Below are 12733 nucleotides of genomic sequence, written 5' to 3'. Positions count from 1 at the left end.
CATATAAATCTAGGATTCTGCACGCAAACTATTTTCCAAGTGTCTTTAAAATGCATCTCACTTTACAGACATAGAAGGTAAAAATTGTAGCATCATAGGTGTGGCGTACATAAGAAACACCATGAAGAATTCCAATAAAGCTGGCCCACACACCGGGGAAAGGCCGTGGCTCCACGTGTGTAAAAAAAATGGTGAGACAACGTACATTTACACATCTTAAGTTAAATACCATTTTTCTATAAATTGACCAGGTGATGTACAAAGGACGTTCTTGTGTATGCAAAAGTGTAAAATGATCACGTTTGAAAGGTAATTTAAGTGTGAAAGCATTTGAACTACTTTTTGGAGTTTCCACTATCTCTTTCCTGAAGGTCAAAATTTAACTCTTCACCATCTAGATTCAAATAAACAGTGACAAAGCAACTGGGCGTTCAAGAAGGGAACACTGTACCTGGAGCTTCTCTTTGTTGCTCGTTCGGATGATTGATGTCAGAATGTCTGGTAAAGCTTCTCTTGGAAGGCTATCTAAAAGACGTCTCAATTTGGCAACGGCGGGGACAGACATGTCCAACATTTCAACCAACTAGAAGGAAAGAAAAAGTCTTTTTAATGAAACCTGTCATTAGTTGTGAATTTTAAAAACCAGACTTCCACATAGGCTAAACGTTTGCGGCTCTGTTTCTGAAATAAAATATCACTGATTATAACATTCTGGGCTTTCACAGACCTCAGGAAAAGAGGCGTTCTTTCAAAACGTCAATCAGAACGAAATGTAAAAATGGCTCAAAAGTTTCATACTAATGTAAACAAATGGCTTTGTAAATCTATGATTTTTCATCTTATTTTGAAAAAAATTCAAATTGATACAACGTTGCAGGACTGGTACAATGCACTCCTGTATGCCACCTGGCACACACCTGTGATACATAACAATACACATCTCCCTGCCTAAAATCTGTGAATCAGAAAGAACCCAGGACTCAGCAGAGGAGTCTGAGGACAAAAAACACGGCTAATCCAGTTAATACCTGTGGTGTTGCTACAAAGGAATTCCTCTCAAATCTATAAAAGAAACCCAATGGTCTCATCTGTTCCTGCTAGGAATCTGCTGTAATAACAGGATCAGCATTACCTCCCTATCTGGTAAAGAAGGAAACTAAGGTTCAGACAAAACTTGAGTTTTCTGTCCAAACTAGGGAACACAGCCAGAACTCAAATCCGAGTATTCTCCCAGGTAGGGTTGCTTCTGGCAAAGGAGCCGTGTGTATGCTACTCTGCCCATCCCCAAGCTTTAACATCCAGAGTATTAGAGCCATAACTGGAAAACAACGTGAACAGTTTATGTCAACACGGGGCACCCACCTGCTGACCAAGGGCCACCTATATAAATAAAACAGCTTCTTCCTGTTACTGTATTCCTCAAAAGCCGTGAGATGGACTTCCACCAGATCTGAAGGGTATGCTCGGGATGGTGTATCTTAAAACATAACCTACGTGGTTTATGCAGAATTCATTCTGAGGGGCTCCAAGGGCCATACCAAGGAAGATGGACAATCATCCTCACACTGGTGAGTCAGGGCGGTGCTCCTCATACTGGTGAGTCGTGGTGATGCTCCTCACACTGGTGAGTCAGGACAGGGCTCCTCACACTGCTGAGTCAGGGCAATGCTCCTCACATTGGTGAGTCAGGGCGGTGCTCCTCATACTGGGGAGTCAGGGCAGGGTTCCACACACTGGAGAGTCAGGGCAGTGCTCCTCACACTGGTGAGTCGGGGGGGTGCTCCTCTAATTGGTGAGTCAGGACGGGGCCCCTCACACTGGTGAGTCGTGCTGGTGCTCCTCACACTGGTGAGTCAGGGGGGTGCTCCTCTAATTGGTGAGTCAGGACGGGGCCCCTCACACTGGTGAGTCAGGGGGATGCTCCTCTAATTGGTGAGTCAGGACGGGGCCCCTCACACTGGTGAGTCGTGCTGGTGCTCCTCACACTGGTGAGTCAGGGGGGTGCTCCTCTAATTGGTGAGTCAGGACGGGGCCCCTCACACTGGTGAGTCAGGGGGATGCTCCTCTAATTGGTGAGTCAGGACGGGGCCCCTCACACTGGTGAGTCAGGGCGGTGCTCCTCATACTGGGGAGTCAGGGCAGGGTTCCACACACTGGAGAGTCAGGGCAGTGCTCCTCACACTGGTGAGTCGGGGGGGTGCTCCTCTAATTGGTGAGTCAGGATGGGGCTCCTCACACTGGTGAGTCAGGACGGGGCCCCTCACACTGGTGAGTCAGGGCAGTGCCCCTCTAATTGGTGAGTCAGGACGGGGCTCCTCACACTGGTGAGTCAGGGCACTGCTCCTCATACTGGTGAGTCGTGGTGATGCTCCTCACACTGGTGAGTCAGGATGGGGCTCCTCACACTGGTGAGTCAGGGCAGGGTTCCACATACTGGAGAGTCAGGGCAGTGCTCCTCACACTGGTGAGTCAGGGGGGTGCTCCTCTAATTGGTGAGTCAGGATGGGGCTCCTCACACTGGTGAGTCAGGGTAGTGCTCCTCACACAGGTGAGTCAGGGGGGTGCTCCTCTAATTGGTGAGTTAGGACAGGGCCCCTCACGCTGGTGAGTCGGGGGGGTGCTCCTCTAATTGGTAAGTCAGGACGGGGCCCCTCACACTGGTGAGTCGTGCTGGTGCTCCTCACACTGGTGAGTCAGGGGGGTGCTCCTCTAATTGGTGAGTCAGGACGGGGCCCCTCACACTGGTGAGTCAGGGGGATGCTCCTCTAATTGGTGAGTCAGGACGCGGCTCCTCACACTGGTGAGTCAGGGCGGGGTTCCACACACTGGTGAGTCAGGGCAGTGCTCCTCACACTGGTGAGTCAGGGGGATGCTCCTCTAATTGGTGAGTCAGGACGGGGCCCCTCACACTGGTGAGTCAGGGCAGTGCTCCTCTAATTGGTGAACCAGGACGGGGCTCCTCACACTGGTGAGTCAGGGCAGTGCTCCTCACACTGGTGAGTCAGGGCAGTGCTCCTCTAATTGGTGAGTCAGGACGGGGCCCCTCACACTGGTGAGTCAGGGCAGTGCTTCTCACACTGGTGAGTCAGGGCAGTGCTCCTCTAATTGGTGAGTCAGGACAGGGCTCCTCACACTGGTGAGTCAGGGGGATGCTCCTCTATTTGGTGAGTCAGGACGGGGCCCCTCACACTGCTGAGTCGGGACGGGGCCCCTCACACTGGTGAGTCAGGACTGGGCCCCTCACACTGGTGAGTCAGGGCAGTGCTCCTCTAATTGGTGAGTCAGGACGGGGCTCCTCACACTGGTGAGTCAGGACGGGGCTCCTCACACTGGTGAGTCAGGGCAGTGCCCCTCACACTGGTGAGTCAGGGGGATGCTCCTCTAATTGGTGAGTCAGGACAGGGCCCCTTACACTGGTGAATCGTGGTGATGCTCCTCACACTTGTGAGTCAGGGGGGTGCTCCTCTAATTGGTGAGTCAGGATGGGGTTCCACACACTGGTGAGTCAGGGGGGTGTTCCTCTTAATTGGTGAGTCAGGACGGGGCCCCTCACACCGGTGAGTCAGGATGGGGCCCCTCACACTGGTGAGTCGGGGGGTGCTCCTCTAATTGGTGAGTCAGGATGGGGGCCCTCACACTGGTGAGAGATCAGTTTCTCCCTTCAGTCCTTCGTGGACCAATATCTCTGCTAAATCAGAATGGCATGCCTGGCCATCAGGGCAACGTCAAATTGCTATAAAAGCACCTCAACGCTTAGTCTCAAGTGCTGTCCTTGTCATGTCACGGACCAGCACCACCAGTAAGAGCGGCTGCACTCCAGAGAGATGAAACGAGAGGCAGAAGAAGAAAGACACCCATATGACTTCCAACTGTGAGGGGCTGTCAGACATATCAAGATGATATGGGAAGAACACTGAATTGACAGCTTCAAACGTGAGCCAATTCAATCATTTAAAGGGCAGAGGCCTACATTACTGCTATTTTTCAACAGACCTCTATGTCACGTTCTAGGGTAAGTAGCAGCAATAATTCACTTAACCATGACTAGCGATTTCCCCAAACAACCCTGGATAAGTCACAAACACTATACTGCAGTCTCTGCTTTGCATGGCAGTAAGAACTTCCCCCCACAAAAGGCCATGCAAGCTGAGCCATGCAATCTTAACAATCAATGGAAAACATCACGATTGTTCTGTGACCTTTAACGTTTTTGTCAAAACATTAATAATGCTCTCACTGAGATGGAACTAACACGGCACCATAGACAGAAGCACCACACCATCCCTCCACAGCAAAGACCCAAAACACTAAGTAAAACAGAGACAAATGTCAATCCCAGTAACCCTAAGCATCAAATGAGATAAAGAACTCTATCACGCACTGAATGGAATAAGAAACTGACATGAACAGAGAGTGAGGAGAGATAGGAACGGGAGTGCCCTATTGGCTAACACAACATGGATTTGCCATCTCGGACTCTGGCGGACAGGGAATAGGGGAAAGCAGCCTCATGGAGCTCCCAGCAGGAGCAGAGCACCTGTAACCAGTGATACATGCTTTCCCACCCCCCACGCTTTTTCCTCCTGCTCAGCCTCCACCATTTCCCAGTGGGCTGAGTGACTGCGGCCCAGGAGGCACTGGCTCCGTGCTGCTTGGATTTGCCCCAACCACACTGGCAAGATCCTACAGTGCCATTTTGTTGTTGCTGGTGTTGCTTTTTTTGGCTTCTTTTGGTTTCTTCCATGCCTCTCACCTCCTTCCCCTCCTTTCTCTGGAACACCTGGCTCTGTGTGCCATCTTTGCTTATTCTTGACAGGCTCTGAAGTGCCGCTTGGCTGGTGAACTGATTCCCCGGTCTGCGCCGCTGTGCTGAGGGGATCCCAGGACCTTTTTCGTTTTGTTTTTCTTTTTCTTTTCACAGTTTGGGGGCCCCTTTTAGCCAGGTTGTACTGCGTGCCTTGAGAGCTACTTCCCTGGTCTGTGCAGCTGCATTGGTCGGATTCCTGGGGGCATTTTTCTTTCTTTTCTTCAGTTCTCAGTTTCTCATTTCTCTCTACCCCTTTTCCTGTGTCCTGAATACCTGGCGCTGTGTACCACCTCTGCCACTTCTAGCCAGGCTGTACTGGGTGGCTTGGGAGCCACTTCCCTGATCTGCACAGCTGCACCAGTGGGAACCCTTGGTGCTTTTTTCTTTTTTACTGTTACTTTTTCTTTTTCTTCATTTCTCAGTTTCTCATCTCTCTCTACTTCTTTTCCTATTTCCTGAATACCTGGTACTATGCGCTATCTCTGCCCCTTCTAGCCAGGCTGTAACTACAAGGCTTGGGAGCCGCTTCCCTGGAGCCAGTGGGATCTCTGAGGGCCTTTCTTTTTTGTTTTAACTTACTTTTTCTTTTTCTTCATTTCTCAGTTTCTCATCTCTCTCTGCTTTCCTTGTTCTCCTGTGTCCTGAATACCTGGCGCTGTGTGCTACCTCTGCCACTTCTAGCGGGCTGCACCCTAGGGCCTGGGAACCACTTTCCTGGTTGCTGGTGGTATCCCTGGGGGTATTTAAAAATTTTTTTTAATTTACTTATCTTCTCCTCTTTTCCTTTGTTTTTCTCCATTTCTTGGTTTTTCATCTCTCCACTACTGTGGCAAGCTCCCTGTACACTTTTTTTGTTGTTTGTTTTTTGGCCCCTGTTTCTCTCTCCACTTTCTCCTTTCCTATACCGTTCCCATATTAGCTTCACACATCACAACTTCCCCCTCTCTCCTGCCTACCTGCACCATGTGCTGAACATTACACCCCCAACCAGCACAGGCACAACCTACTAGAACCTGCCTGCACTGACCCTTGGCTTACCCTGTCAGCCTCGGTACGTGCCAGAAACAAACCATCCCAGCCCCACCTCTTCAGCTGGATCTGCCCTGCTGTACCATAGCTGAGTGACTGGCCCACTGGACAAGGAGGTAAAAAGTGTCGTGACCACTGACGAGCAAACAACAAAGAACGCACAGCCCACCTGCTCAGACATAACCAAATAAAACAAAAAAGCAGGACAAAACAAAAAAATCTACAATCGATAAAAAAAATAACTACTGAATGTCCCAAAGACAATATCAAACATATAGAAAAACAGGACAGGATGGTTCCAGTAAGCGTTCAAAATAAAATATCAGATGACTTTCCAGAAGAAGAAAAGGCACTAGAACTATGTGGTAGGGAATTCAAATCTCTAATATTCAGAGCGGAAACCCTGGTGTCGTAATAGTTAAGAGCTATGGCTGCTAACCAAAAGGTCGGCAGTTCGAATCTACCAGGCACTCCTTGGAAACTCTATGGGGCAGTTCTACTCTGTCCTATACGGTCACTATGAGTTGAAATCGACTCGACGGCAACAATTTTTTTTTTTTTAATATTCAGAGCTATCTGAGAGTTGGAGCAAAAAGCAGACAAAAATGAGGAAAAAACAGGCAAATTCTTAGAAAAGGCAGACAAATTCATGGAAAATACAGAAAAAACAATGGCATAATTCAGGAAACTAATACAGGAAAAAAATGTCAAAAATGAATTCACAACTATAAATCATACAGAAACAACAATTAGAAACCCAAAAGATAAACAAGTTTTGAAAACAACAGTGTCAGGTCTGAGGAGGAGGTCTGAAACAATGGAAGACAGGATCAGCGAAACTGAAGACAAAAACTTGGATACAACTTTGAGGAAAAATCAGAAAAAAGAACGAAGAAAAAAAAGAAACCCTGAGAATTATGTGGGATACAATCAAAAGCAAAAATCTGTGAGCAATGGGAGTTCCAGAACAGGGGGCAGAAAACAGAAAACACAGAGAGGATCACTGAAGAACTGCTGAGAGAAAACTTCCCTAATATCATGAAAGATGAAAAGCTGACCATCCAAAAAGCTCTATGAACCCCATATAGGACAGACCCCAAAAGAAAATCACCAAGGCATTATCATAATCACACTCGCTAAAACCAAAGACAAAGAATCCTGAGAGTAGCTTGAGAAAAACAAAAAGTCACATACAGAGGGGAAACAGTAATATTAAGCTCTGATTACTTGGCAGAAACCAAGCAGGCAAGAAGTCAATGGGACGAAATATATAAAACCTTACAAGGAAAAAATTGCCAATCAAGAATAATATATCCTGCAAAACTCTCATTCAAATATGATAAACATAAATTAAGGGAATATGTAAAAACCAAACCAAACTTACAAGAATTATTAAAGGGAGTCTTTCAGTTTGAGAACAAACAACATCAGATGGCAGACTGAATCTAGGATCCCACCAGCCAGATAATAACCTAGGAAATGACCTCTCAAGGACTGTTCGAAATGAAAAGATTTAGAACAGGGAACCAGAGAGGTTGATCTGTAAATAACAATACTGTCATAACAATGAAAGAGGGAATAAATGGTATAGGTATAGAACTTTCTAATGGAGAGGAAGGCAAGGTGATACCAAGTAATAGTAGACTGGTTCAAACCTAGGAAGATACGGGTAATTTTCAAGGTAACCACAAAGAAAGTTAACAAACCTACTCACCAAAATAAAGAAGAAAAACAAAGTCTCTGTAAAAACAAAAGAAAAGGAAAAAAAAAAATCCAAAAGCAAAAGGAATTCAGCAAAGGAGAGTAAGAAGAACAAAGAAAATGTCTGCACCACCAAAAAAAAAAAAAAAAGCATTAAAAAATGACCGCAATAAACTCACACCTATCAATAGTGACACTGAATGTAAATAGCTTAAAGGCACCCATAAAGACAGACTGACAGAATGGATAAAAAAAATAAGATCCATCAATATGGTATCTACAAGAGACACACTTTAGAAACAAAGACGAAAATTTATTAAAAATCAAAGGATGGAAAAAGTTTATCAAGCAAACAGCTACCAAAAAAAGCAGGAGTGGCAATACTAATCTCAGATCAAATAGACTTTAAAACAAAATTCAGCATAAAAGAAAAAGAAGGCCACTATAAAATGATTAAACAGATGATCCACCATAAAGACTTAAACATAATAAACATCTATGCACCTAATGACAGGGCTCCAAAATACATAAACTCTAACAGCACTGAAAAGAGAAATTGACAGTTCCACAATAATAGCAGGAGACTTCAACACACCACTCTCAATAAAGGACAGAACATGTAGAAAGAAATTCAACAAAGATACAGAAGCTCTAAAGGATACAACCAGCCAACTTGACCTCCTAGACATATATATAACGCTCCACCCAAAAGTTGCAAAGTACATATTCTTTTCCAATGCACATGGAACATTCTCGAGAACAGACCACATCTTAGGCCACAGAGCAATCCTCAACAAAATCCAAAACACTGAGATAACACAAAGTATCTTTTCTGACCACAGTGCCATCAAAGTAGAAACTAACAAAAGGAAGAGCAAGGAAAAAAAATCAATCACATGGAAACTGAATAAAAACCTGCTTAAAAACCACTGGGTAATAGAAAAAATCAGAGATGGTATCAGAAAATTCCTAGAATCAAATGAGAATGAAAACACATCATACCAAAACCTCTGGAATACAGCAAAGGCAGTGCTCAGATGTCAATTTATAGCACTAGATGCCTGCATCAAAAAACAAGTGGCAAAAGCAAAACATTAGCTACACAGCTTGAACAAACAGAAAGAGAACAGCAAAAGAAGCCCACAGCCACCAGAAGAAGGGAAATAATAAAGATCAGGGCAGAAATAAATGAAACAGACAACAGAAAAACAACAGAATCAACAAAACCAAAAGTTGATTCTTTACAAGGTTCGCCAAAAGCGACAAACCACTGGCCAAACTGACAAAAGAAAAACAGGAGAGGACTCACATAGCCCAATGAAGAAATGAAATGGACGGGGGCCAAGATGGCTGACTAGGTAGACCCTACCTTGGATCCCTCTTGCAACAAAGACTCTGAAAAACAAGTGAATCCATCACATACATGACAATCTACGAACCCTGAACAACAAACACAGATTTAAAGAGTTGACCTGAGTGACAGAGACGGAGAACGAACAACTACGGGGAAGCAGGGACTGTTTTCAGAGCCTGGAGCCAGCGCCCAGTCAGGTAACCTCGGCGCCGGGCTTAGGACTGGGCGCAGGGGAGCTGAACACAACATCCTGTGATGGCGCAAACACGGGGCGCAGCCCTACTCCCCTGAACTGACCTCGGGAGGGGGGCCAGCTGGTCAGCGCGGATGGCGCGGTGGCGTGGCTGGCAGGAGGAAAAGTCGCCGGAAGGCAGCGACTGGTTTTGGAGCCGGGAGTGCAGCATCCCAGCCGGGGAACCTTGACGCTGGGCTTTGGACTGTCAGCAGAGGAACTGACCACTGACCGCGGCTTCTGCGGGCCTGACCCTCGGGGGCAATCCCTACCCAGCCAGCACACATAGGCGACACGCCCCTCGGGAATCTCAGATAAAAGAGTCATCCCAAGCAAGATAAGTAACTTCGTCTACATTCCGGGGTGCTACTCTCTCCTGTTTTTCTGAACCCTCCCCTCCCCTTCCAGGCGGCTTCATTAATATTGCAATTTCCTGAGCCAGAGAGAGAACGGCTCCGCGGATTTTCTTTTCCCTTTTTTTTTCGGTCTTTTCCTAACCCATTCTTCCGGCCTGAGAGAAGCAACCACAAAAAACCCAGGGACCAAAAATCCTTCCCTAACTGGACTAAAAATACAGAACCAGCTCCAGCCAAGCATATGTGATCCACAGTCTCGGGCTTTCATCCCTACAGGGAACAAGGTGGCTATTATAATGCAAAGGCAATTCTGATAGGGATCTGACTGCATTTTTTTTAGTGGATTTACTGGAAAGACAAGTTTCCCAGGTCTGATATCTCTGCTTATTCAACAGAGCCCTCACTGACCCACAACAGGGAACTGAGGGCTGAAGCTCCCCCCAGACCATCTTAGGGGTCTAAGGAGGGTGACACCTACCAATCTGTAGAGGTACTTGCATTGGGGGCCTAAGGTACAGCTGCAGAGCCCACCCACCAAGGTGCTTTAGGAATAGAGACACGCCTACCTCACTGGCACTTGAGGGAAGCCTGTCAGCATCCTGACCCCCCTGGAGTGTGAACCCCAGCTGCTACTAGAATCTGCTGCATGCAACTATCACCACTACTTCTCAAGGTGCATAGGTGACAGGGTGCATCACACACTTGATGACCCAAAATCAGATTCTACTCAAGAATAGTGAATGGACTCAGACATATATATCTGGTAACAGCCCAAACCAGCTGGTAATAGGTCGTAAGTCAAGGGATACAACAATCAAGACAGCACAATCTAGTAGCCCATCCACATATATTGAAAGAAAACAAAACAAGGTAAGACTCAGTGAGCAAATATAGAATAAATCACTACAATATCTTAGTCATGGCTCGGAGACAGCAGTCGATATCAAACCACGTAAAGAAGCAGACCATGACTGCTTCTACAACCCCCCAAACAAAAGAATCAAAATCTTTCCCAAATGAAGACACAATCCTGGAATTATCAGACACAGAATATAAAAAACTAATTTACAGAATGCTTCAAGACATCAGGGATGACCTCAGAAATGAAATAAGGCAATCTGCGGAAAAAGCCAAGGAACACACTGATAAAACAGTTGAAGAACTCAAAAAAGATTATTGAAGAACATAGTGGAAAAATTAATAAGTTGCAGGAATCCATAGAGAGACAGCATTCAGAAATCCAAAAGATTAACAATAAAATTACAGAATTAGACAACACACTAGGAAGTCAGAGGAGCAGACTTGAGCAATTAGAATGCAGAATGGGAAAGCTGTAGGTCCAGGGAATGAACACCAACATAGCTGAAAAAAAATCAGATAAAAGAATTAAAAAAAAAATGAAGAAACCCTAAGAATCATGTGGGACTCTATCAAGAAGGATGACTTGCGTGTGATTGGAGTCCCAGAACAGGGAGGGATGACTGAAAACACAGAGAGAATACTTGAAGATCTGCTGACAGAAAACTTCGCTGACATCATGAAAGACGAAAGGATATCTATCCAAGATGCTCATCGAACCCCATTTAAGACTGATCCAAAAAGAAAAACACCAAGACATATTATCATCAAACTTGCCAAAACCAAAGATAAACAGAAAATTTTAAAGCAGACAGGGATAAAAGAAAGGTCTCCTACAAGAGAGAATCAGTAAGTTCAGACCACTCAGCAGAAACCATGCAGGCAACAAGGCAATGGGATGACATATACAGAGCATTGAAGGAGAAAAACTGCCAGCCAAGGATCATATATCCAGCAAAACTCTCTCTCAAATATGAAAGCGAAATTAAGATATTTACAGATAAACACAAGCTTAGAGAATTTGCAAAAACCAAACCAAAGCTACAAGAAATACTAAAGGAAATTGTTTGGTCAGAAAACCAGTAATATCAGATACCAGCACAACACAAGGTCACAAAACAGAACATCCTGATATCAACGCAAATAGGGAAATCACAAAAACAAATTAAGATTAGTTAAAAAAAAAATGCTCATAACAGGGAATCATTGAAGTCAATATGTAAAAGATCACAATAATCAAAAAGAGGGACTAAATAAAGGTGGCATAGAACTGCCATATGGAGAGTGATACAAGGCGATATAGGACAATACAAGTTAGGTTTTTACTTAGAAAGATAGGTGTAAATATTAAGGTAACCACAAAGAGGTATAACAACTCCATAACTCAAGATAAAAGCCAAGAAAAATGTAAAGACTCAGCAAACATAAAGTCAAATACTATGAAAATGAGGAACGCACAATTTACAAAGAAAAACGTCTCAGCACAAAAAAGTAAGTGGAAAAACGAAATTGTCAACAACACACATAAAAAGGCATCAAAATGACAACACTAAACACATACTTATCTATAATTACACTGAATGGAAATGGACTAAATGCACCAATAAAGAGACAGAGAGTCTCGGACTGGATAAAAAAACATGATCCGTCTATATGCTGCCTACAAGAGACACACCTTAGACTTAGAGACACAAACAAACTAAAACTCAAAGGATGGAAAAAAATATATCAAGCAAACAATAAGCAAAAAAGAGCAGGAGTGGCAATATTAATTTCTGACAAAATAGACTTTAAAATTAAAGCCACCACAAAGGATAAAGAAGGACACGACATAATGATAAAAGGGATAATTGACCAGAAAGATATAACCATATTAAATATTTATGCACCCAATGACAGGGCTGCAAGATACATTTAACAGAACTGAAAAGTGAGATAGACACCTCCACAATTATAGTAGGAGACTTCAACACACCACTTTCGAAGAAGGACAGGACATCCAGTAAGAAGCTGAATAGAGACACGGAAGACCTAATTACAACAATCAACCAACTTGAACTCAACGACTTATACAGAACTCTCCACCCAACTGCTGCAAAGTATACTTTTCTTTGTGGTGCACATGGAACATTCTCTAGAATAGACCACATATTAGGTCATAAAACAAACCTTTGCAGAATCCAAAACATTGAAATATTACAAAGCATCTTCTCAGACCACAAGGCCGTAAAAGTGGAAATAAATAACAGAAAAATTAGGCAAGGGAAATGAAATACTTGGAAACTGAACAATACCCTGCTGAAAAAAGACAGGGTTATAGAAGACGTTAAGGAGGGAATAAAGAAATTCATAGAATGCAACGAGAATGAAAACACTTCCTATCAAAACCTCTGGGA

General features: G+C 44.5%; 1 protein-coding gene across 2 annotated transcripts in view; it reads right to left on the bottom strand.

Moving 5' to 3' along the window:
• Positions 1-12733, bottom strand: part of LONP2 (lon peptidase 2, peroxisomal) — a 120525-nt gene that overhangs the window by 86441 nt on the left and 21351 nt on the right. For both annotated transcript variants that reach the window (XM_010596137.3, XM_003416345.3), the window contains exon 3: positions 452-583. In XM_010596137.3, the coding sequence (XP_010594439.1) occupies positions 452-583 (132 nt within the window). The remainder of the gene's footprint in view (positions 1-451; positions 584-12733) is intronic.

The sequence above is a fragment of the Loxodonta africana genome, chromosome 21 (assembly GCF_030014295.1).
Source record: "Loxodonta africana isolate mLoxAfr1 chromosome 21, mLoxAfr1.hap2, whole genome shotgun sequence".
Taxonomy (NCBI): Eukaryota; Metazoa; Chordata; class Mammalia; order Proboscidea; family Elephantidae; genus Loxodonta; species Loxodonta africana.
Note: the sequence above shows the minus strand (reverse complement) of the source record. Positions and strands in the feature narration are given on the sequence as shown.